This window comes from Tyto alba, unplaced genomic scaffold, assembly GCF_018691265.1.
Source record: "Tyto alba isolate M040663 unplaced genomic scaffold, T.alba_DEE_v4.0 Super-Scaffold_18, whole genome shotgun sequence".
Classification (NCBI taxonomy): domain Eukaryota; kingdom Metazoa; phylum Chordata; class Aves; order Strigiformes; family Tytonidae; genus Tyto; species Tyto alba.
The window spans coordinates 9,972,145-9,996,511 of record NW_024881280.1 but is presented as its reverse complement, the minus strand read 5'-3'; the positions used below and the strand labels follow the sequence as shown (position 1 = coordinate 9,996,511).

At 43.1% G+C, this 24,367-nt stretch overlaps 1 protein-coding gene across 15 annotated transcripts in view; it reads right to left on the bottom strand.

The window, feature by feature from the left end:
- DPF3 (double PHD fingers 3) overlaps positions 1-24,367 on the bottom strand; it is a 202,302-nt gene that overhangs the window by 14,823 nt on the left and 163,112 nt on the right. For 9 of the 15 annotated variants that reach the window (XR_004405963.2, XM_032984738.2, XM_032984732.2 and 6 more), the window contains 2 exons: positions 2,266-2,378; positions 839-920 (listed from right to left, as the gene is read on the bottom strand). Coding sequence is in view for 10 of the 15 variants with exons in the window: in XM_032984738.2 (XP_032840629.1) it covers positions 839-920; positions 2,266-2,378 (195 nt within the window). In the remaining 5 variants the exon portion in view is untranslated. Of the gene's footprint in view, positions 1-838; positions 921-2,265; positions 2,379-3,132; positions 3,258-19,151; positions 19,525-24,367 lie in introns of those variants that run through there. The other 6 variants (XR_004405964.2, XR_004405966.2, XR_004405967.2 and 3 more) reach the window with 3 other exon arrangements.

Here is a 24,367-nt window from a genome sequence, read left to right as displayed (position 1 = left end):
ATACTTTCAATACACTACTTCCCAATCAAACAGAAACCTTTAGCTAACTATTAGTTGCATTTCAAAATTTTCCCCTCCTGATTTAGTTTCCTCTTTATCAAAGTTAGAAACATTTAGTTCCTGAATGCACGATTGATTTGTAATTATTCTTGTCTTACCCCTCATGTAAAAGAGCAGTCATTTGCACTCACATGTCTCCTTCTCCAATTCTACTGCTCTCTGCAGATTTTAGTCAGAGAATCAATAGTGGTAAAAGACTAGTTCCTCTGCTCCACAACCAAGTGACAAACTACAACCAGTTGTACTATAGCCAGATTGAATCTCCTGCAGAGGACATAACTACATACCAAATGTAATACAGACCGGAAAACTCTCATCCTTCTGAGGCACAGACAGACCAGAGAACAAGGAATGTCATTCCTCTTAATCCAGTCTCCTGACAGCAGACTCTCAGCTATTCCAGAAAGGACCTCCCTGTCTGGGGCTTTCTCTGTGGGACTTTGACTTCTTAGAAAGTCCAAAGTCACAGTTCATAGAAGCTCAATTCAGTTGACTAAACTGAGGTGTCCAATGCCATCTGGAACATCCAAAGGTACCCATGACCCACAAAAGAGCCATGTCCTGGAAAAGGAGGTAGAGACCAGGCAAGATTGAACAGGACATCTCAGATCACACTAGACCTCCGTGTCTATTAATTTTCTTTCTTTCCGGTGCTACCTGCCTCTGCTTTGCTACTGCTTCCTTAATCCTGAATGGCCCAGGCCACCTTTCTGAAATTCTTCCCTTCTCCACAAGGACTTTATTGTGATTTTCAAATGAGACTTCCAACATATGTTACCTTCTGGGGGCTCAAAGACTGGTGGATTCAAGCAATACATGTGATAGCCACGGTCACAGTCATCACAGAAGAGCAGCTGGTCCTGAGGCAGGGTTGTTGGGGAGACAGTAGGGAAACAGGGAGAGAAGGAGAGGAGAAGAGAGAAAATGATGTAAATTAGTCTCTTGCCAAGATGAAAACATAAGCATGGTAACCAGCAATGCTCAGCTAGGAACAGAGAGCTCCAACATAGAGACTAAGAGACTATTGGGAAAGTAAAAGGCTACAGGCATCACATTTGTGCATCCACAGTCGACCACCATATTTCTGAGAGGCTGCAGAGAGCCCTCTTCTCATCATGAAGGCAGTTCAGTTTCTAACTGGAAGATCTCTCTGAGAGGTGGAGGACTTCCTCTCCAAGGTGGCCTCATGATGCAGGAGTCATGAGGCTGGGGATATGCTGTACTGAGAGAAGAGGACAGGCCTTGCTGGGCTCCAATGTGACCGTGTGCTGGATCTCATCCCTTCAGGGAAACCTGTCTCGTGAAAAGCCTGGACTTAGCCAGTTCTCCAAAACTCAGCTGAGTAAATGCTCTGTGAAATAGATGGAAATTACACGATCCCACCATGTGGTCTGTAGCTCTTTCATGTATCTGGGGGGGGGGGGGGGGGGGGAAAGCTGCGCTGAAGTATCCTGTGATTCCTAGCACAGAACAGCTCTGTGTTTTCAGATTTCCTTATTTACTACTAAAGCAAAACAAAATCTCAGGCTTCAAATTTATTCTCCTATAGGGAATGCAGTGTTAGCTAATTGCCTCCAAAGCTCTCCAGCTACTGTCAATTCTCCAAGTTTCTCACAGACTACCAAGGACCTTTAGCACCAGATTTTACCTGAAAACCCCGCAGAGAGAACACTGCTCAGCTGCAGGCTCTGGATCACGGTTTAGAAATCAGTAGGACAGGTGATGAGGTAACTAGAGAGAGGCCTGGCCATCCCAGGTCAAATACTTTCTTGTTTCCCAAGTCTTGTTACTAAGATTAAAAAATCATGCCGAGAAAGTAAGCAAAATTAGGGACAGAAGAAACATGCCTGCCACCTCTCAGGTTATCACCCATTCACATCTACTCCTGACTACCATATTGAAATATTACTCTCTTGCAGGTCCCTGTGACACGGCCTCCAGCTAATTTCTATTGGGTAAGTATACAAACCACAAGTATCGTCAAGTGGCCCTACGTGATACCCATGGTAATTTCAGCAGAGAGAGATGGCTGAACGGGGGCACTGGGGAGAAGCCCATCCTTGTTCTTAGGAGTGGCTGTTCCTCGGGGATGTATGGAAGGAGCAGCAAAGCCATGACCCACACCATTGCCACGTGCTCCTCAAGGGCAGACAGGACAGTAGCTTGCAGTGACGCTTATTTGCACAAAAAGGTAAAAGAACTCACATCGTTCTCAGAGGTCCCACAAAGGCTGCAGGATTTGCACTCAATGCACTGCCACTGATAGGTTTTAACAGCCTCAGTCATGTTTGTGGTGAACTGCAGGCAGGTCGGGTGTCCTGAGGAAGATCGGAAACAACTGTCATTGTTAAGGCTCACTTATTGCTCGTTAATTAACCGGTGTTAAATTTGGGAACAAAACGCACATGGACATGGACTGATCACAACATGGGCTGCAACTAACAGATACCAAAGAGGAAAGCAGGCATTAACCCTTTCGCTGCCGGGCACAAGAGAAAATCAGAGTCATCCCCACCCTTTCCCCATTGGCAAAGCAGTTTTATTCAGAGCTCTTAAAAATGGTTTGTCTTTGGGTTTGGTTTTTGCGGGGCTTTTTTTTGAAAGAAAACAAGAGAAAGGATGAAATCAGAAACAAACCCAATTCCAAAGAGAGCGCCCATCCATTTTAACAGAAATTGAACTACAGTTTCAATTAGCATTGTTTTGACCAGACTGAAGGACATGGTGAAAATGAGGTTATTCTCCATTTCAGAGGTTCCCTTCCTGGTGTCCAAATGGGTGGAGCAATTCTGTAAACTTTGCTTAAATGGAAGCAGTAGCATACAGAGAAGAAGCAAGACAGGATGAAGGGTACAGCTTTTCCTTTTTTTAAGAGCTCTGCCACTAAAGTTGGTTGGCACAGAAGAAACCAAATTGCACAGCTAACCTTCCAGGATCAAAACAAGAAACCAAAAGGAAAAAACCCCAAGCCAATTCCCACAATGAACTAAATGAAAGGAATAAAGAAGGGAAAGCTAGCAGAACAGTCACATCTAATCGGGAAGGACAAATTGCCAGAGTTACAACCCCCACCCCTACATGCGTGTTGACTCCAGCTTTGCAAAACAGCGGTATCACAGTAGCAGGGTCAGCAATGGGCTTTCTGGAGGGGAAAATACAAACAAACAAACAAACCAAATGTAGGATCAGTGTTCCTTCTGCAAAACAAAACAAGAAAAATATACCGCTGAAATCAAGTACTGTACTCCCAAACCACGGCTATCAGGCCAAGGAAGTCCCTACGTCACCTGCAATAAGCTACCGCTTGCCTTCTCAGAAAGCCCCGTACTGAGCATCCCTCCCTGAACACGTAGGCACTGACACTGTGCGTAGGCAGGGGTGGGGGGCATGGGACAGGGATAGCTAATTACTCATCTGTAGAAAAAACAGAAATACAGGTACACGCATCCAGCACTACCGCATGCTACTTCTAGAAATTTACACCATCAGGTGCGCGGGGTTTTTTCACCTCTAGCCGATCTGCTGTTCTTAGACTACAGCAAATGGCTATGAAAAAATCTCTTCCACCTCCACCAGCCTCAAGTGTCTTTTTAAGATTGAAGAAAGAAAGGTTGCTTCTCCAGTAAGAAAAAAAAGGCAAGGCTACAGTAGATGTGAGCATAGATGTGCTATCTTCATTACCAAACCTACCAGCAGTATTTTGCTGTGTTGTCACATCACCCATCACCACCCTAAAAGAAGCTTTTGTATTTTCCAGCCAGTGAAGCAAACAGTTGCTGAGAGTTTCTGGGTAAGGCAATAATGCCGCAGGGAATATATTTTCTTTATGTGTCCATGATACCACCAAATGCTGTAATAAGGATTTTTGTTCTCCAGTTATGTTCGCATGGTTGTGATACGAAAACTAAGCCTGTCCAGCAAAGAAATGTGTGTACATAAGTTATTAAGGAAATTGAATAGAAAATAAAGGAGATATTTAAGGAAGGAGAGATCAGTGACATTGCTCATATCACTCTTAAGCCTTTGAACAAAGAAATGTTTTGACAGTACTGATGAGCTCAGATGGGCTAAGAAGATCACTGGGGTTTGGAGCCCTTGAAATGTCAGCACAAAACAAGCGTCAGATTTTACTGAGATTTACAGTGGACCAAGTCCAAACTAAATTTCTGGGGACCTTGAAACTGCAACTGTGCAGAAGATGTGACATGATACCTTTTCTTGCTGAGAGGACCTCATATAATTTCCGATACTACCAAACTAGCAGAACCTGACATGACACTGAAATGTTCCTCCAGATCTGATTTACAGCAAATGCAGAACCTCATTCCAACACCAGTAAATAGAACAAATGTGCCACACTACACATCAGGGAGGAATTCATCCCAACAGCAGAGAGTTGGCTTTCAGAAAGATTGTACAGTGCTAGAATATATCACAGAAAACAACTCATACAGGGAGGCGAGTTAATCAGAGAGTTAAATAGCTTCAGTCCCATTTGAAAAGAAATAGAAAGAATGGAATTAAACTTACAGAAATAGATCACAGCTAAATGCATACATGTATTCATGTGCTTACTTGCCTGTGTACAGACATTGCTCATTGCAGAGACTCCAGCTAAAGGCTCTCCCTTTCTCAAACGACATGAAGGTCAGGTTCTGTTCACTACTTTATCTCTGTCCCTTCGCAGCCATTGCTGCTCTCTTCCAGCTATCAGTCTTGACTGTCTCGTTCCTCATTTGCCTCAGAAACACCTCTGCAGGTTTTCTGTGCTGCATCTCGTATTGATGGTGCCTCATCCTTGAAGTGATCCATCCTATTTTGCGGAGCCCTTCTTAAGGACCACGCCCACCGCAGCCTAAAAGAAATGGGCTCTTGCGGGCTGACAACTGCTTAAAAAAACAGTAATAGTGGAGCGATGGCCATGGTGGCTTATGCTTAGTAGCAATGCAGAAATATTTTGCAAAAACATACCAATTTATTCACTCCATTGGGCACTCTCTCCAAATGCTGTGACTACAAAAGAGTCCAACAAATGCCCACAGCCATGTCTGCATAGCCACAGATTGCTCTATGTTAGCCCAGGGCTTATGGCATGTCTAATGGAAAAAGAGTATCTCGTGGACATGTCTTTCTTCAGCCTCTAAGTCAGATCCTCTTTAACATTAAACAACATGCCTTGTGGTACCATGACCCCAACCTAATGTCGTTGGAAAGACTATTTTTACTTACACCAGCAGCATGATAAGGCACTGTAGCTTATGGCAAGCATGTCAGTAGATACTCAAAACATGACAATTCTTTTTCCTGCCCTCACTGTTCTCCTTTTTCACAATCTCCTTGTTTTCCTGCTACTTTGGTTCAAAACCCAGTGTTTTTCATGACCGATGAGAAAATTCACACGTCCAAGACTTCCTGGAGTGGTGTTAGTGAACACCACCCCTGCTCCATATCACAGCACTTCTTGGCATTCCCTCTGTGGCAGAATAGCTGAAGACAAAGCCCTGTAGCTGCATATGTCTAGCTACTATAGGGATATTCAAATTTCCTTAAAAAAAAAAAATGCTAGTTCAATCCACAAACAATTTTGTTTTACACAAAGAGCAGTCCGAAATGTAGCTCAAGTTACAGACACTGTGGTAGTGCACAAGCCAGAGAGCTGAAAGTCTTTTCTGCTTAATTTCATCACTTACGTGGTCAAGATGAAGAAACAGTCTTATTTCACTAATCTTGTGATAAATGGCATTTGCTATGGCAAAGGTGTGCAGCAAAGAGTCTGCAGCTGGAAGTCAGTTAATAATTCAAGTGGTGGCTCAGCCCTGGCAAACTCTGTATCACTCTCACATGTCTGTATCAACTCCACAGATCTAACAGGGGGAAGAAGTAACACATATTTATGGTGTCACCAAAGTCAATAGACAGACCTCTAAAATACACCCCGGGAGCAGTTCTGTTGAAGGAGAAGGTGATATGTTAACGTCGACAGTTTCTAATCTACCATAACTATTCTCTGCCCAAACTTTTGCTATGCCGCAACAGCTATAAACAACATAGACAATAAAACTTGCAGTGAGAAGGTTTCCAACAGCTCATCCCTTTGTCTTAAAGCAATATTTTAAAGTATAGATCAGGTATGAAAGCTCCCTTATCTTTGTCGAAACTCTCCTCTGGATCTGAACCCTGCAACTGAGACTATATTTTATAGTGACACCCGTGTTTCACATGCCACTGACTTTAATTGTACACTATGTCCACCAGACATCTGGTCGGAGGAGTAGGGGGTGAGCACATTCAGAGACCATTTCTTGTCTCTCACACCTGGTGCAATTTCAGGCTGGCAGTAAGGAGAATTTTGACATAAATATCAAAAAAAAAAAAAAACAAAACCAAAAAAAAACCACAAAAAAAAACCCAAAGAAAATCTAAAAATCTCTTCTGCTTACACAGGCTGTATAGCACTAAAGACCAAAACTGACATTAAAGGGCAGGAGCAATCTGCTGCTCCCAGGCGCTCTGTGACCAGTGAAGGCCTTAGAACGGCTCATTAGTGCTTCTTCAATAATGGATTCTGCATCACAAGATTAATTGCAGCCATGTGCTCTGTCACACCCGCCACAGACTATTTAAGTTAACAATCCAATCAATAACCTTTTTCAAACAAAGACAGAGATTATCTTGAGGAAAAAAAATAAGCAAAGACTCCTTTTTTAAAACAAATGTGAAATTATTTATACAGAGTAAAAGGAATTTTCGCACAGTTTCCAGTTCTTTCCCTTATCTTCACTGTCTAGTTGTGGGCTTTTTAATCAATAGCATAATGAAAACCCACAGAGCTCCTGGCTATATCGCATCAGAATTTATTCCATAAACTATTCAGGTCTTTAAACAACTATAAATACATATTACGGATATAATGACCTATGTCACAGGAACCCCATCCAAATAATGGAAGTTTTACATGCAAAGAAACTGCAAAATTTCCTCCTGCTAAGATTGAATAAGGATTGCTGTGACCACTGCCATCATTAGGCAGAATTGTTATCATTATTCATACAAAAGAAGGGAAAGGTAACTTGTAATTCTAATAAGGGATATGATTTTATGGTTATGATATAAAAATTTAGCCCTCATTTGTCTGTCTAAGGAGGCATGCTTACAGATATGTAGCGTCAACAACAGATGGATTAGAAAGGGCCCTTAAATACCCAAACCATCCAAGCACACCAAAAGGCTTAGCTCTGGCAGAATCCCAGGGCTTGAGGAGCTGCAACTCGCAAAAGAAGACCAAACATTACTAAGGGATGAGGTTGAGGAGTTCTTGGCATTTTCCTGGCCCTTCCTATCTTGCAGCGTCAAGAAATTACGATACAGGGCTGTATGCCTGCCTGATGAAGTGGAGGTACTCAGAAACAGAAGCCTTCAAAAGTGTTTGTGGAGAGAGGACCCAAGGCACCACCTGCCACAGTACCTCTGCGATACAGGGAAGTTTTTCATTACTGAAAAATACAACAGCTTTCCCAGCGGCCAGGGCAGGGGTGGGTGTCAGAGGCTGCAGGTGAAGCATTCTTGTCTCGCCCTCTTTGGCACAGAGCCTTGCTGAATCCAGCTTCTTAAGAAAAACAAACAAACAAAAAAGGAAGTCTCACTCATAGGCACCATTGGGTTTTATTGCTATTAGACAGAAGAGAAGAGGAAATATCACCACCGTGAATTTCTGTGTCCTGATGGAAATGAGAAAACCTGGCTGTTTTTCCCAGTGCCTGAGGCTCTGTGTTCCAGCACTACCACCTCTGCTGCAGAAGAGATTCCGAAAGGACTCGGAGGCCTCGGTGAATAGGCTGGTCAGTCTGATTTGGTCAGAGACCAACTTTCCTCTAATCTAATATTCCGCAATGTGCCAGTAATTGTGGAAGAATTAACGTCTTTAATAATTGATGGAGCTCTGAAACCATTCAGCTGTAGAAGAGCTTATAGTTCCTATTATTTCATTTCCTGGCCCTATAGTCATTCTGGCCAACACGGACAGAACTTAAACCGAGCCCGCAGAAAGGGAAGGGGCACTCTGCTGCATTAGCACCCGGGACTGGCAGCCAGCTGCACTCCGGAGGTGGTGGTTTGCTTCTTGGTACTGCCAGTTCCAGTGGAAAAAGAGACATAAATTACAAGCAATTGCTCAAATATTTGGCACCAGTAGAAGAGAGCCCGCTTTAATTGCTCACCCAAGGGACAAATAAAACCGTTCTGCAAAAGACAGTGGTTCAGTCCCAGTCACAGTTAGGCAGGTGTAATTGGAGTCAATGGGAACTGAAAGCAGGACAGACCTGTGTTTGAAAGTAATTAAAGCAGGAGATCTCAAGGAAGTTATAAAACGGTGATGTGTGGAAGGTGGCACTTGCAGCTCACCCTCCTGTACTACCCTGCTGTTGCTTTAGCCATGCAAACACCAAAGGGCACAGGGGGGCAACAAGCTCTGACCAAAACACCTCTCAGCTTGAAGCACTCCCTGGAAAATTTTGTTGCCTGAGGAAACTCGCTCCCAGCTTTGACTCTACAATGCTGCATAATTTCCTCTGAAATGTTTTAAAGCATCACGAGCATCATCTAGGACAAAGAGCCTGGGCTACAGAAGGTACACTGAGAGCAGTGCACGGCTCAAAGTGCACAAACAGAATGAAGGATCTGTGCATACACAAACTCACATGCACCCAGGGAGATCAGCCGCAGACAAGACAGAGTAACTGTCTGGCATGGGGCGGCGGGAGGAGCTGGGTGGGATTTGGGGGTGACCTCCAGAGCATGCAAAGAAAGAAGCCAGGGGCGAATTATTCTGGGCATCCTAATGTGTCATCAGTCAAATCACCCCCTCCCCGCACACCATCCCCTTGGTAGCAGATGCCACAAGTCTTACAGGAAAACTACTTGAGAAATGTTTTAAAATGGTTTTACTGTGATAGGTTTGTCTGTGCCTTTCCCTGCGTAGCCCCCTTCCTCAGCATGTACAGTCCAGCCATGCATATCTTAGCAGGGAGAAATAAAAACCAGAAGTTAGAGATTTTGAAAGCCTCTAAAAACTGCCGACAATTAACTTTGGTGTATACAAATCACCGCCTTGGAAGAACAGCCTGATTTTGGCTGGTGGTGCTGCAGCCAGGCCCTCTGCTCTGGGCTCAGGTTTGCCAGAAGGATGATGAGCCCTGCCAGGGTGCTCGCTGCTGTTTGGGTGTCCCCCTCTGGCCAGGCACACTTGTCCCTCCAAAACCGCCTGGGACGGGCTGAAATCTGCACCTCCATTTCATATCACCCGGGGGTTTGGGCTGGGGCAGATCTGGGGCACAGTCTTGCCCCCCTCTGTCTTCCCCGCCGAGGCTGAGCAGCGGGGGCTCAGGCACAGGCCTGACACACTGCAGAGATGCTGTGGTGACACAGAAACAGGGCGGCAAACCGGGCTCTGCGCATCTGCAACCCCGGGGGATCAGAAACGGTCCCCAAACTTAAAGCCAAAGGAAAGGCCACACGCCCGCAATGTCCCGTCTCCAAATCAGCCAACACTCTGCTCCCGCCTCTTCCAGACTGACCCCCATTAGCCATTCTTGGCCGCTAGACAAAATGGCTATTTCTTACCTAAGAAAAATAATGTGGAAGCACTCAAATAACCTCGTACTGAAGCATCAGCTTGTTAATGCACTGGTAAGTCATGCCAGCGCTGTACAATTCCTGGGGGTGAATTAGGTCAGAGTGACCTCCAGAAAACCCACCAGGCTGCATCGCTGCGCGCCGCATTATGGGTAACGATCTGCTAATTGCCAGGAGGCACTTGGGCTGCTTACCAACACCAACAGGAAGGAAACCTGCCTGCAGGCACCGCACGGACTCCATATGCCAGGGACATAGCTCCTAATAACGAGAATAACCCATTTGTAGAGCGCGAGGAGGACGGGCACCGAATGCTAATGCTGCCCAGCAGGTATGCCTCGCAGGGGGTCAGCTGCGTGAGACCCCCCCAGCAATATCGCCCGTGCAATGCAGGGCAGGTTCTGCATTTGGTTGCACGGTGAAGTAGGGGTGAGGTAGATGGAGATGAAAATGCGGGAGTGGGAGGAAGACTGCTTATCCAGACAAGATGAATCACCACAACCTGGGAAGCCAACATCCCCTTTGCCCGGGGGACATTTTCGTTACCCTTCAACAAACTGCAGTGGAAAAAAACCTCCGGCGCAGCTCCGACCTCGTCGCTATGCACTGCAGGCTCCCCAGCCAGGCCAGCTCACACACCACACAGCTTTCAATCAACTGGCAGGCTCACTAAACCCTTTCAAAATGAGCAACCAAGCAAAAATACTTGGTCATAAACACTAAAAATAGGAATGGAGGATTGGGTTTTGTTTTGCTTTTTAACTTGTTGAAGCCAGTTCTTCCTAGTGCATTAAATCCACCTCCCTGGCAGCCCATTTAGAACATCTCCTCCCCCCTGGGAGAGCCAAAATCCCCAGCTATAATGAGAGGAGTGGGGTGGTATTTAAAATGCTAGGGAAACGTCAGCCTGAATAGCCTTCCGCGAGAGTGTTACCTTTGTTAAAACCCCCCATAAAACAAAGATACCAGCTCTGCCCCTCCTTCCCTCCCTTTAACCTGAACAAGGACTCTGCTACCTGCTTGAACCCGCATCTGCTGTCCAAATACCTGGTCCTTCCCCAATATTCCCGGTGCTGAACTGCCCTGCCGACGCTGCCAGCCAGACGGCAGCACGCCTGCGGGGTGCCCAGCGTACCCATGTCATCAGGGTAGCGCTCGAAAAGACCGGCTCCAGCGTTTCCAGCGTTAGGGGACAGGAAAGGGAAAAAGGAAAGAGTATTACTAACCTCTGGACAAAGTTCCTTTCTAGAAAGATTAAGGAATGACTCTAGACTAATTCCCTGCCAGCACAGCTCCAGAAATTTCAAATCAAATGGCAAACTGCAGAGGAATTATTTAAATATAATCATTTTAACATTAAATAAACTTAACTACGTAGAAGATACCATGCCACCGCATAGACAGTGACCTCATTGCTGTTACATGAGGTAACCATGTATCATCAAGGTAAAGAAATTCAGCACATGATGGGTAAATGGTTGAAAACTGATGCAAACACACTGTATATGTAAGAGGTCTGACTTTCCCACGCAAGCATAATTTACACTGTTGCTAATGTGATTGTATATTCAGACATAAGTAGAACTGCCTCATTCAGCTAAACACAAACAAAACCAGTTTGGAGCAAGTTACTTCAGTCCCTCGTTGAATTAAAGAAACCCTTTCAGCTGCCGAATGGGCAGTATTCTCCATGCACGCTCTCCGTTGTTTGTAATGCAGTGCCAGAAGCTGGAAAAATCCCATCGTCTACTGATTTTTTCTTTTCTCTGTTAGTTAAACCCCCTGTTTGGTTGGGAATTTCTAAGTGCCAATCAAGATTTCATCAATAAGGCAACCGGTTTTCACTTCCCCATCAAAGTCCCAGCAACATCAATATCGAGAGGGAAGTAAGAGCTATAACTGCACCCTGCGGAGCATCAGTACGCACTCGGTAGGGGGGAGCAAAATGTCTCAGTTTACTCTCTAAAAAAATGCAATTTCAGGGTGATCTAAACATCTGAGTGAAGGAGTGAATTTGAATGAAGTAGTTTCAGTCGAAAGCAGGCGGGAAGGGAGAAAGGGTTAAGAGGTGGCAGAGGGAGAAACTGATTTTTCAGAAAGGGTGAGACATTTTGTGCCAGTGTTTCACAAAGAAGTAGTCAGACGTTCATTTTGGAGCAGTACCTTGCTTCAAAAGTGAGCTCGATGGCCTTGTTTTTAAGAGAGGGAAAAAATACAAACGAAATGCTTCATTCAAACCTGTGCACACTTGGCAGTGGGAAAGGGACATTTCATTGAGAAAAAGAGAACATGTTTCATTTCAAATCAAACCAAAATCTTTTCTCCACACCATGGCATTTTTGATTTCAGTTGTTGGAACGGCTTTTTTGAGTAACTGTCTAACAAAATGCTCCCAGAGACACCAAAACAGTAGGGTTTTTTGTTTGTTTTTCACTGGAAAAACACCAGATTAAAATCCATGAGTTGTCTTCTCAGAGCTCACCAGACCTTCCACCCCAGATTAGCCAAATCAAAGTGCAGGCCACTCCTTAACCTGTAACAAGTAAGTAGCATTGCTTTAACCTACACACCCAATGCTTCATAGCAGCTAAAGATCACATCAGATTAAACAAGAAACTAGCTAGTTCTATAGCAGTGGATACAAATGTCCCCCATTAAACAGCTCACTAGTCCCGCTGCCTTTCAGCACCAGAGGAATTGCTTAAGAGAGCCTATACAAAAGTCGAATATTATCACATTTAATGCCAGAAAATTATCTTCCATGGTATTACAGGGATCTGTGGGTTTTCTGACCCTGCTCATCGCTGGCTGATACTTTGGCTAGCAGGACTGTTGCTCAGTGGTTCTGCTAACGGCCAAGAGGTTGGGAAGTCCTCTCCTACAGGCTGGTCTCACCAGGTTCTGGGCATCCCAACTCTTCTCACCTTTAACAGCTGTTGAGGATGTTCATCACCTGTGACGTTCACTGTTAGGTGGGATCCCATCACCCACGAGATGTGGTGATTCTCAGTGATAACTGCGCTGAGCCTAATGGGGACCAGTTCTTCACATAATGCCAGACCCATAAATATGTAAACAGTCACAATCTAATGAGTGCAGACATCCTTAGGAAATTTTGGGGGTTTTCTTTCAGATCACTAAGTACTTGTAAAATCTCACCCATTAGGGAAGTGAGGAAGGGGTCTTGGAGAGCTTATTAATGAAGAGGCTGACCTGGCCTTGCAAGAGAAATGAAGCTCCCTAACCCAGGGAAGGTCCTCTTCTCCAGCTCTTGACCATCTGGATGTCTGAAGAGCACAACAGCAATCTGAATTCAACCTAGAGAGAGTTTGTGGATAGTTAAAAACTCTCCAAAGACTCCAGGCTACTGGACACATTCAGAGAAACAGTTGGTGTGGAAAGACCTGAGAAGAGCTGGGACCTGTTCTTTAAGAAACCCAAACCCAGATATCCCAGCAGTGGATGAGACTTCTGAGCCAAGATCGAGCTGCAGAATCCACTGCACCATAAAACAAGTTGCTGATCCTGAGGAAAAAGCTGGAAAGACTTAAGTGATGTTTAAAACATTTAAGCCACTCCCAGAAGAGCACTGATATGAAGCAACTATGATTTGTACCAACATAGGAAAATTAATTTCTCAAACATAGGGTTAAAACCACCCCATGTAAACTCCACTGTACAAAGTGCTACATGAATTTGAAAGCTATGTCTGACTGGCTATCTGACACTAAAAGAAAAGTACCCCTTTAGTGACAGCACAGCCTTCACCAATTTCCAATGACTTCCTCTCACCTTGGAGAGCTGGCCTCAATACTGACTCCTGAAATCATCACGTAAAGAACTTACTGGCTATTGGCTAATAAAAGAAATACAAAATTAGTAAGCTGTCTTCGGCAACACTTGACAAAACTCTTTCCAGCACTGTTTAAAAAAATCTACTATTTTTCAAAAAAAGACAGCTGTATCTGAAAGATTTGGTCACATTCATTCTCTTCCTGCAGTCCACAATGAAGCCACCGACACCGGGACACTAACAGCAAAGATTGAAGAAACATCATGAGAAGGGGCTTCAGTCCAAGTAAAAAATTACACATAACACCTGTGCATACCTAGAGATAAACTGGAAGGTCTTATTGAGAATTGGTTATGGAAGATAAACAGCACCGAGAAATTAAACTCCACTCTGAAAAAAAACCACCCAGCGAAAGACATTGAAGGGAGGTTATGTCTGTTCCTGCTCAAGAGGCCCCATCCATCAGCTGGGATCCCAAAGGAACACCCCTCTGCACGCTCCCCGGAGCGGCTGCCTCTCCCAGGCAGGCAGCAATAGCTCCAAGAGCTTCTGCCCACTGCCCAGCTTCAACGTTCAGTGTATTGCCTTTTCCACAGCAGTGCCACCGCTGGCATTTCGAGCCACCACAGCTATCCGGGCAACATGAAACAAACTGTTTCTAATTATATCCTGGATGGCAATATTAGCCACAAAACTCTGCGCCAGAAATCTGTGCTTTTTTAAAGGTAAATGCCATCCTTCTCCCACCATGGTGCACACACCATGGAATCATGAAGAATTACATGCTGCAAGGACAAAACATCATCAAACAACAGATGATATGGTAAAAGTTTCTAACACACACAGCAAGAGCATTTGTCGAAACAGCAAAAAATGCAGTTAGGTCTTAAAAAATATACTGGTGAAATTAAAATGCCACAGATGGATGGCTCTCATCTTAAGTCATTAAAATCAAAGACAGGACCAAGCTGTGGCAAATGTCCAGCTTTGGTGCAGCACAGGGAATACAGTTTGACAATAATTTCCAAGTGACAATGAAGATCTTAAACACATCAAGCCACAATTTGGACAAGCCCAGCCAAAGCTAAGGGGAGTAGTCACTGCTTGTGTGCTTTGCTATGTATGCTTTACGTCGCTGAGGTCCTGCTCAGCCATCTTCAACACTAGGGATGGGACAGGGTACACAGAAGTTTATGGCATTGCTAATGAGCATTAAAAGTTTCATCGTAGAGAGAAAGCATTATGAAGTTTTTTATCATTTGTAGGCTGATGGATCTGATTACAAGTAGGTCTCACAGATCCAGAATGCAAATTTAACCAGATTTTTCTTTCCTGATTCCATGCAAAAGTTGGGAATAAACCTTAAACCAGTGCAACAGTCTAGTTCAGGTCAAAGCAAAGAAGCCAGTGCTGTTTTCAGCCCACCCAGAGAACCTGGGATTCCAGCCCTAAACGTTGCCAACCTTCAGCTCAGGGAAACGTGGCTGTGGGGGCACCCATTAGTTGCCGCAGTGCTGGCAGACATTTTTACTCCCTCTTCCTGCCACATCTGACTCTCACCAGCAAGAACCCTTCTCCAGACAGGAAAATAAGATACCTTCCTAGCCAGCATGCCAACGTAAATCTGCTCTGGGGCTTAGAGAGCAGTGGTATTTTCTTCTATTCAGATAATTTCTGCAAAATTAAAACTTTCCTTTAGAACATTTCTATTTCCAGACCTGTGGCTTCATTAAAAAAAAAAACAAAACAAAACAAACAAAAAAAAAAAAAAAAAAAAAAAAAAAACAACAAAAAAACTCAACCAACCAAAAAAGGCACAAGAATGTTCAAAGTAATAAGACTTATGCAGAGTTGTTCTCTGGACTCTGACAGCCTGTAACAATAGTTCTGCTGTGGTGGGAAGGATCCCATTCATCTAAACAGAGTGTTGACAGACATCCATAACAGCCAATTTCAATGTACACTTTCACTCCTGGTTACCTTAGCAGAAATGTCTAGCTCTGCTCTCTGCATCCATCACACTGGAGACAATGAAAATGACAACTGAGTCAGAATGGGAGATGACCTATTGAACAAGAAAAGTGCCCTGATGCCACAAGCAGTTTCCTTCCTTCCTTTTCTTCAACTTTCCTTTCTTTGATTTGTCAGCATTCAGCTTTGCCCTCAGACCAACCTCCGTCTGGGTCTCTCTGTCCTGTGCAGCACAGCAGAAAGCTCAAGAGGAACTAGTTGAAGAACAACAAAAGCAGCAATAGCCAGGGGCTCGGGACCTGTCATCACATACTCTCCCTCCTCTCTGCTTTGGGACAGGAGAAGATTAGTCGCCCCCCATGAAATCCCTATACAAAAGCTGGTTTGTAGGCCTGCAACTCAGATTATTGTAAGGATATCTGAGAGAAAATCACAGAAAGGAAATTGGAAGTTGTTTAGAAGGGGCTTTAAAACCACCAATCCTATCACCCAGTATGCGCTCTAAGGAAAACATCATAGCTACCTTCTCAGCACAGCTCAGAAATACGGTTAGCACCTTACCCCACCTTTTCAGCTGCCTCTGGTCCCCAGAACCCAACAGGTGAAAAATAAGGAAAGACCTTTTTAGCCACAGAACAGCTGAGGACAACCCAGGAAGGAGTCCATGAGCTGCTCTATCAGATCCCGAACAGGCTCCCAAGAGCCACAGTGACTGAGGACAGCAAAGGTAGCTGAAACTGCCTTTTGGTTTCCTCCTTCCTCCAATGAATTGGCCGAAGGCCTTGCACAGGTAAATATAAGGTCTGAAGGCAAGCAGTGAAGTTTTCAGGTCATATTCACCAGAAGATAGAGTGAAGAAACAAAACACTGATGGAAATTAAAATTACACATGTGAAAAATAACACTTTATAGGGAAAGGCTATAAAAGAAGACCAATAGTTAATTCTCTGCTGCAAAGACACACACTCTGTCACACACGACTGTTAAAAATGAGGCATGTGGGAGCTCATCTGTACAATTCTGTGCAGTTCCTGTATCGCCTGACTGGATTCATTCTGATGTGTTCTTTAGGACTTATTTGCCATTTAACCTGATGGCGGGGGGGAGGGGGGGGGCAGTTCACTACTCTAAAGGATCTGTACCCACACCAGAAGATCTCTTAAAAGCTACACCTCAGCTGCTATTTTTGCAAGCAGCTGCCAAAGTAAAAAGGGCCATCTATAGCCTTTACTGGTAGCAGAGAAACTGATAGGAAGTCAGAGGAAAGGCAACAGAGCTTCATAAAAATGACAGCAGGCCTATCAGGGAAGAGGACACGCAGTTTCCTAAAAGCATGGCATCTAATCTGAAACAGTATTTCCTCTTTCCATCCCATACAACCATAATATTAATCTAATGTGTGTAAAGGGAAAGGAGGGTTCATGCCTGCGCTGTGCAATGCAGCACAGGGAACCACAGTTTCCAGTTACTCCACTGACTGGATTAGAAATGGCATAGGTAGGGTCAGGACTCCTTAAAGCAGTGTCACTAAAATCTATACAGAAAGCTTTTATATAATTCAGACTCCACCTTTGAATCTAAATTGACTTAATGCAACTCTATTAATCTCATGGAGAAGGTTATTAAAACGCATTTAGGAAGATCCTCTATTATCATAAATGATAGGAAACACTCTTAGAATGAGTCCTACACAAAAGCGGTGTTTTATTTCCTGCCTACCTCCACTATAGCAAGCAACAGGACCAGTTTCTGTTGTCCAATGAATGGAGAAGAGAAAGTAAAAAAGAAAAAGGAAGAGAATTCTTGGTTAACGTCATGCTTCATTAAGAAATACAAAACAAAATCCAGGGACAAGTGTCATAATTTACAAAATGGAAATGGGAAACAAAATCAATAGAGGAGGAAGTTTTATTTTGAGCTTCAAAGAGAGTATTATAAACAATGGAGAGCTTAGAAAAGTATATGTACAAGTATGTTACTCAACAATGTCGTTTTAAAGGAAGATTATTTGCACTAAAAAAGACCTTGTGGAATTGGTTTGATAAACTAATATTTACAGAGGAATATACAGTAGGGATGTTGGAAGCAGAACTTTTATTTGGAAGGAATATTACACAAACTGAACACAGACCCTACAGTTTGTAAATCTTCATTACAGTTGTGCGTCTTGTTATATTTTAATGAAATAAAATTTAATTTATTTTTTTCTCTAGAGGCAGTTCACCACTGCAAGTTTAGAAACCAACAAAATGAACAAAACAAAACAATCCTGCTAAAGAGCCTGATTAGAACATAAATTTTGTCATTTAACTTAGTGGGAGCAGGACTCGGGCCTACCAGACATCTTACATGATTATTTTTGGCCCTATATGTTAATCTGGGAAGGAGCAGGAGAAGGGGAAGGGAGAAGAAGACAAAATCTGCTGCTATTGACACACAGAAACCTCTCAATGAGGTGAGTTTGAGTTTTAGGTGTGCAAGAAACACAATGAAGGTTCAGGCTCTCTGGCAGCTTCACCTAGTCAGGATGCGCTTTTTGTAGACATAGCTTTTTTCACTCCATAGCTTTTTTCACTCCAAAAGCCAGCACAGGCCGTATTAACAAAACCACCTTTTCTATCTGGGTCTATACCAATAGGTACATCCGGCACCCCTGTTACAGAAGAGAAGCTAATCTCAGAGCCAAGTCCTATACCCTCCTCCGAGGACACAAGGCTACCCTGCATCCTTACAAGACTGCATCACACATGACAGCGAACAGTCCTATCCACTGTGAGCAGATTTGTCAGCCAACAAAATCCTCCAGTGCTTGTACAAAGCAGAACACCTTATTTCACTGAGAAGATAGCTAACAACCTAGAACTGGGGATGGGAACGTCCCTCACCTCTGCCTCGCAGGACAATTTAGGCTTATAGCTGTAGGAACTTACATACTTCTCCCGCTGAGTAACCCCTGTTGCTTACTGCTGGCATGCGGGTGCACCTGTACGCTTTCCAAAGTCCACTACCACTTAAAAAAGGGCTGAAGTACACAAGGTTTCTACACATGGCATCATCCTTGACTCCAGCAGAAAGCTCTGTGCCAAGAGCACTTGAACATTTAGATACTTCCCTTACAACCAACTCACAATCCGCTGTGGAATTACCAAAGCAAAAAATATTACTAAAATTAACAGAGTTGTTTTCCTTTTTAAACCCCTTTTTCAGCAGAAATATTTCACAGAGATGCTCAAGAGCAAACCTCTTTTACTGTGCAGAAAAGACACATCAACCCTACTGGGAGAAGACAGTCCTTTGAATTGGACACAAAATCTGGTAACAAAAAAATCCAGCCACTGAGCCTGGTCTTTGCTATTTCAACAGGTTTTGTTCAGCTTTGTGCCTAACACAGTACAGCAAAGTAAGTTTTAAGCATCTAATAGGATAATATTATTAAGGAGAAAGTAAACCAGAACAATCTTCACTTACCACATCCAATTTGCAAAAAACAAAGATACCCAGCACATGTATGAATGGCTTCTTTAAAGTAAGAGAGAGAGCAGAGTTGATCTTTATTTTCATTATTTAAAAAAGTTTTTCCTTAAAGTAAATATTCAGTCTTTATTTTACATTAAGTGCTTTTTAAAATTTCATGTCTTCACAAAATTGCATTTAAAATTTGAAGTAAAATGTATTTCAAACAAAAATACTGTGCAACTTCAGCACTTCTTTTCTCTCTTAAATATCGAAATAAATAAAATAGTTAAGTCTTTTTTCAGTTTGTTTGTTTTTCAGTCAGTTCTACTGTAGATCAATTCCAGTTTGACCTGGGTTTATACACACGCTTAAAAGAAAGTGAAATCAAGACTTTAAAAAACTTCTTTGTATTGCACCAGCTTAGGGCATCCCCAGAACTTCGCTCAACAGTTGGCAGCAGACTTCCCACAGTCCAGGCTCCTGTGCTAGATGAAACACGGGTACGGAAGGGTCAGGGCAAGGACAGGAGAAGAATCACAGCATCCTGGCTTCTCTTGGCTTTCTTCTGAAATGTCTTGCTTGAAGGACGCTGGAGTCCATGAGGGCAGGGCTGACTGCAGAGGGAAAGGCAATACAAAGTAAAACTAAACAAACTCAAACAGACAACAAAAGCAAGTGTTCAAAAAAAAACAGAAGCAGCACAAACCAACCTTCCAACACTGCTTGCATTCTAGTTCTTTGCAAACATAGCTTGACAGACTCAGTTTCAACTGACCATGGGAGCCATAAGTGGATACAAAGCAAACAAATAGGATATGAAGGAGCATATCCAAAAGAAAGGCACCGAACGCTGTCAATCTTTCCTACTGTGAACATCATTAAATAACCTTCATCATTCAAATTAGATAGCTGTTTCTTCGCTAGAGGTTAAGGCTTTTGCTTATGAAATCCTGCTCTGATTACCTTGCTATACTCTTAATTATTTGTACAGAGCCACGAGTGTACGCAGCACTGCACAAAAGACATTTTTGGAAGTCTGAATGGTACACATAGGGTGTCAGCAATGTGATAACTTCTGGAAATAAGGGAAAGACTGCATTTTGCATTGTATTTAATCCATGAATTGACTAAATTACATACTGTTAAGCTCCTGAGCAGTATTAGACAGCCAATAGAGTAATCTCTTTATTTCCACAAAATGCAAGTGCCTCCCCCCCATGTCTTCCCCACACCTCTCATATCAGTTCTGGATGACACAAAGGTCCAAAACGTTAGGAGCTGCCAGTGACCAAAAGAATAACTCAAAGATATGAACTGGTGTCATCAGAATTTGAAATTGGAGCAGCTGGATTTTTTTTCTAAATGTTATTGCAACTTGTCTTCTCTGAAATTGGCAACTTAACACTCATGGAAATACAGACAGGGACATGAAAATTGTTCCAACCCCATTTCAGTATTCTATGGTATTTATACAGGTTGGGTTTTTTTCAACCTTGGTAGATATCTGGCAAAGAGAACAAAGCTTGGTAGGGTTTATTGCAATGGCTCAGTCAGCAAAAATTCAGCCTGGCTACATTCCTGCACTGTGAGGGTTTGTCAAAACAACCCCATGCCAGCATGAACACATGCATGTGCCTCATACTTTACATATACTCATAGCTACAAATTTTACATAAATAAGAAAAAATCACGGAGAATAAGAAATGGGTGTTTATTGGAAACATCTACATATGTTGCAGCACAAACTGGGCAGATCTTGCAGTTTTTATAAGATGACTCCCAGTGGGGTCAATACAATGTTCACTTGAGGAATTCATTCAGTGAAACGACTTGCCACGGGGACGAGGCAAATTGCATGAGGAGCCAGACTTTGAAAGCTCCATAGTTTGCTGGTATTTGAATTGTAAGTTCAGGGCCCATCTCAAAAGACCATGGCAAGAATTAACCAAAGGAAGGCAAAGCAGGCAGGAGAGAACGCAGTGGTGCCCCGGCACAGTCCGGGCTCAGCGACTCTCTGGGTGCAGTTCTCATTTGCTCCGTGCATCAGCAGGCAGCAAACCGAGTCTCTGTCTTCAATCAAGAGCCTAAGCTGAGGTCTGTAAAATGGCAAACTGGAACTCAAAATGAATGACTAATGTAAAAGCTTAAAGGCAAAACAATGCGGGGAGGGGATTCTAATAACACATTCTGCTGAAACAAATGGCCATCTCGGAGCCTGTCTACACCATACTACCAAGCGTATTAACAGTGAGGTTTCATTCAATACAAGCAATAGCTAAGAAAGCCCAGTGCTAATCCTTCTGAAGTCAGTGGCAAAGTTCTCTCTGGACCTTGTTTCAGCAGACTAGGATCATCATTTATGACCTTACCACATATGTACAATGTTATTCCAAGAACCATCACATATAGAAGAAATACATATACAACCCACAAAACTGAGGGGCGCCCAGATGGAGGGCAGAGATGCAAAGTGAAGCAAGGCAGTTTTCAGTTCCATCCCTGTTCTGCACATGCCTCACGGTCTCCTTTTAACTCTTATGCCAGAATCCAGTATTTTCTTAACATTTTCTCAATATATATTATCACACTTAAAATTTTATACTGTTTTCATGCAAGAGCTGAGGTCTATCCCTGCTAAAATGTCAGATAATTAAGTGCCACAAAAGGAAATATGCTAAGGATTGGTGCACACTCTACGTAGCCTACGTCCCCCTAATCCACTGCTCAAGTAGCATGTCACTTCCTTATTTCTCCTGCTCCCAACTGTTAAACAAAGTTTGCAGAGGATAGCTCAGGAAATTATGTGTCTTTTCTAAGATCCCTTAGTATGGAGCAGTAGAAAGGTGCCTGAGGAGACAGCTCACAGGATTAAACACAGAAAAGCCTGAAATTAGGGCCCGGAATGAAACATCCCTTTATTCACATTTCACAGTGGAACTGCCTTATTTTGGCACATGGTTTTAGTGGGACCACATGTTTTAGGAGGATCTTTGGTCATGCTAACATTCCTCTAATAAGAAGGATGTCTTTGGAGGAGGACTGGAAGAGCCAGGCTTGTGATTAGTTGAAGGACTGCACCTTCAAAGATCTTCTTACGGAGCTCAGAACAGCAGGTCTCACTGAACTGCTGAAATCACTGGGGAATACAGAGCATCATATTCCTTTCTGATTTTGAAGATGACTGTATTTTTTAGGTACAACCCAGAATTCACACTGAAAACATTCTTTATGCCTTTCTAGTTTGGTTTGGGGATTATGTGTCCTTGAAGATACAACTGACACTCTGCAGTTCCCTCATTTCTGCCCTGGCTAAGACAGCATCAGGCTCCTCTTTTTTTTTTTTTTTTTCCTCATGGCACTCACCTTAACACTGTCATCTTCCCCTTGTCCACCTATCCACCTAAGAGGGTCTCATGCAGCAGCCCCTTTGCTTTGCTTTCATCTTTAACTTATGATCTACCAACCTTCTTTCCCTGTTCCCAGCCTTCATTCCAGCAGTACCTGCCCTGAGAATATTTCATTTCCGTACCAACACTCCATTCAATATTCACCATTAACACTACTTTACAACCTAGCTTAAACAAGTACTCTTTTAGCTTCCATCTCTACATCTTCATTTCCTCGCTATGATCGATGCCTTCCTATGGTCAGTAGCACACCACTCAGCCTGCTGGACTAAATTCATGTTCATTATCTCAGTCTAATAAGACATCTTGAGGAATCTGAGGACTACTCTGCTCTCCATAACAATGAATTTATTTTACCTTCCTTCTTCTCTCAGGACTGGATTGAACCAGTGACCATCCATATACACATCAATGGTATAAATAACGGTGATGGATATTTTTCTATGCTATCTGTAATAAATGTCAGCTGGCAATTTTTATGCACTGTGTGAGCTGTTGTGGCATCTCTCTGAGGGTACTGCGCTCCCTGGTTGTCACAAAGATGGGTGGTTAGGTTGCGAAAGGATTAAGACTGTATGCATTGTTATAGTAACTGCATTTGTGAAACTAAATCAAGACTTAATGAATGATGGGCATCTGATTATTGTTTGTATTCCAAAAGAGTCCAGAATGTGTTAGGCATTGTTCACAAAAGACAATGGTGAGGACTCCACTTGGAAAACACTGTATTTAGACTACGCCTATTCTGCAGTTGATGCAGTGAGTGGAGTTCTTCAGAAAGACGTACCTGGGGAGGTTTCAGCTAGCTAGCTCGGGTGCTGCAAGGACTATAGTCAGCACAGCAGCACGGAGCTCGGGATGGGCTGCAGCAGCATGCCAGATGCTGGGTAAATACAGCGCTTTGTAAATGCTGAGCTGTGTGCTGCCATCCCCGCGCCAGCGGCCAGGTGCACCTGGCTGGTTCCAAGCGTGTCCAGACTACACCTCCCGGGCAGTAAAAGGTAGACAAATTAAAACTGAGCTCTCTTCAAGTCCTTGATAATTCATGTCTTCATTACTCCTGTGAGCCTTTCCCTGTCAAAGCATATTCTGACTGCATTTTCAGGAACACTGGGTAGAATTTAAACTCTTTCTTAGCCCTCTAATCTGCATGCCATGACTGTTATGTGCATAGAAGTAGATGCAAGGTGGATGCAAGAAATCATGTTGTTTGTTTAGTGTGGATTTGGCGCCTTTCTGCCTACTTGCTCCCTTTCTGTTTCCCCTGTTGTTCACATGGGCACATCACAGAGTAGCAAGAAAAAGGAAAAAAAAAAAAAAAGAAAAAGAAGGGAGAGAATATAGTACTAATGCCACAACATTAAGTGCAGGGATTGAAGGGCAGGAGTAGCAGAAGAAATCAATTTGAACTTAATTTTTTTTAATCTATAACACTTCAGGTTTGTGGAATTTCTTTCAGATCTGGGAACAACTCTACTTCTGGACCAGATTCTGCTCTCAGTTACATGATCATAAATTTCGACAAAATCCACTGGACTTTACTGCTATTACTCTTTGCTAACAGTAAGGTCAGTATGGAACAAGTAGTTCCACCCATTCTTGGTTGGGAAGTGTCTCTCATCTTGACTTCCGTTGCTCTTTATTTTAATGCCTGCATTACCTACATGTGTGTATGTGTCTGTGTGCATATATTTCTTATATATGTTTACCTATACACACACATATATATAAAATTATACGGATATGCAAACTGAGTCCTAACTCTTTCAGGGATTTTGAAAAAGCAGATGCCTGTATGCCTGTGCCTCATGCCCGGAAACCATCTGAACTTTGAGCTTTTAGTAAATACAAGAGAGTGGCAAAATACTGTAAATTCATCTTGCATTATTTTAGAGAAAAAAAAAAAAGGACTGGCTGTGGAAGGAATGAATGTTTTTATCTGTTAAAGTACACTTCTCATTGACAGCCTTAGGTCAAAATATCATTGATTTGACGATTGATTATAATACACCAGCAGGAACAGAATAGCAACAGAAAAGGATTATCAATA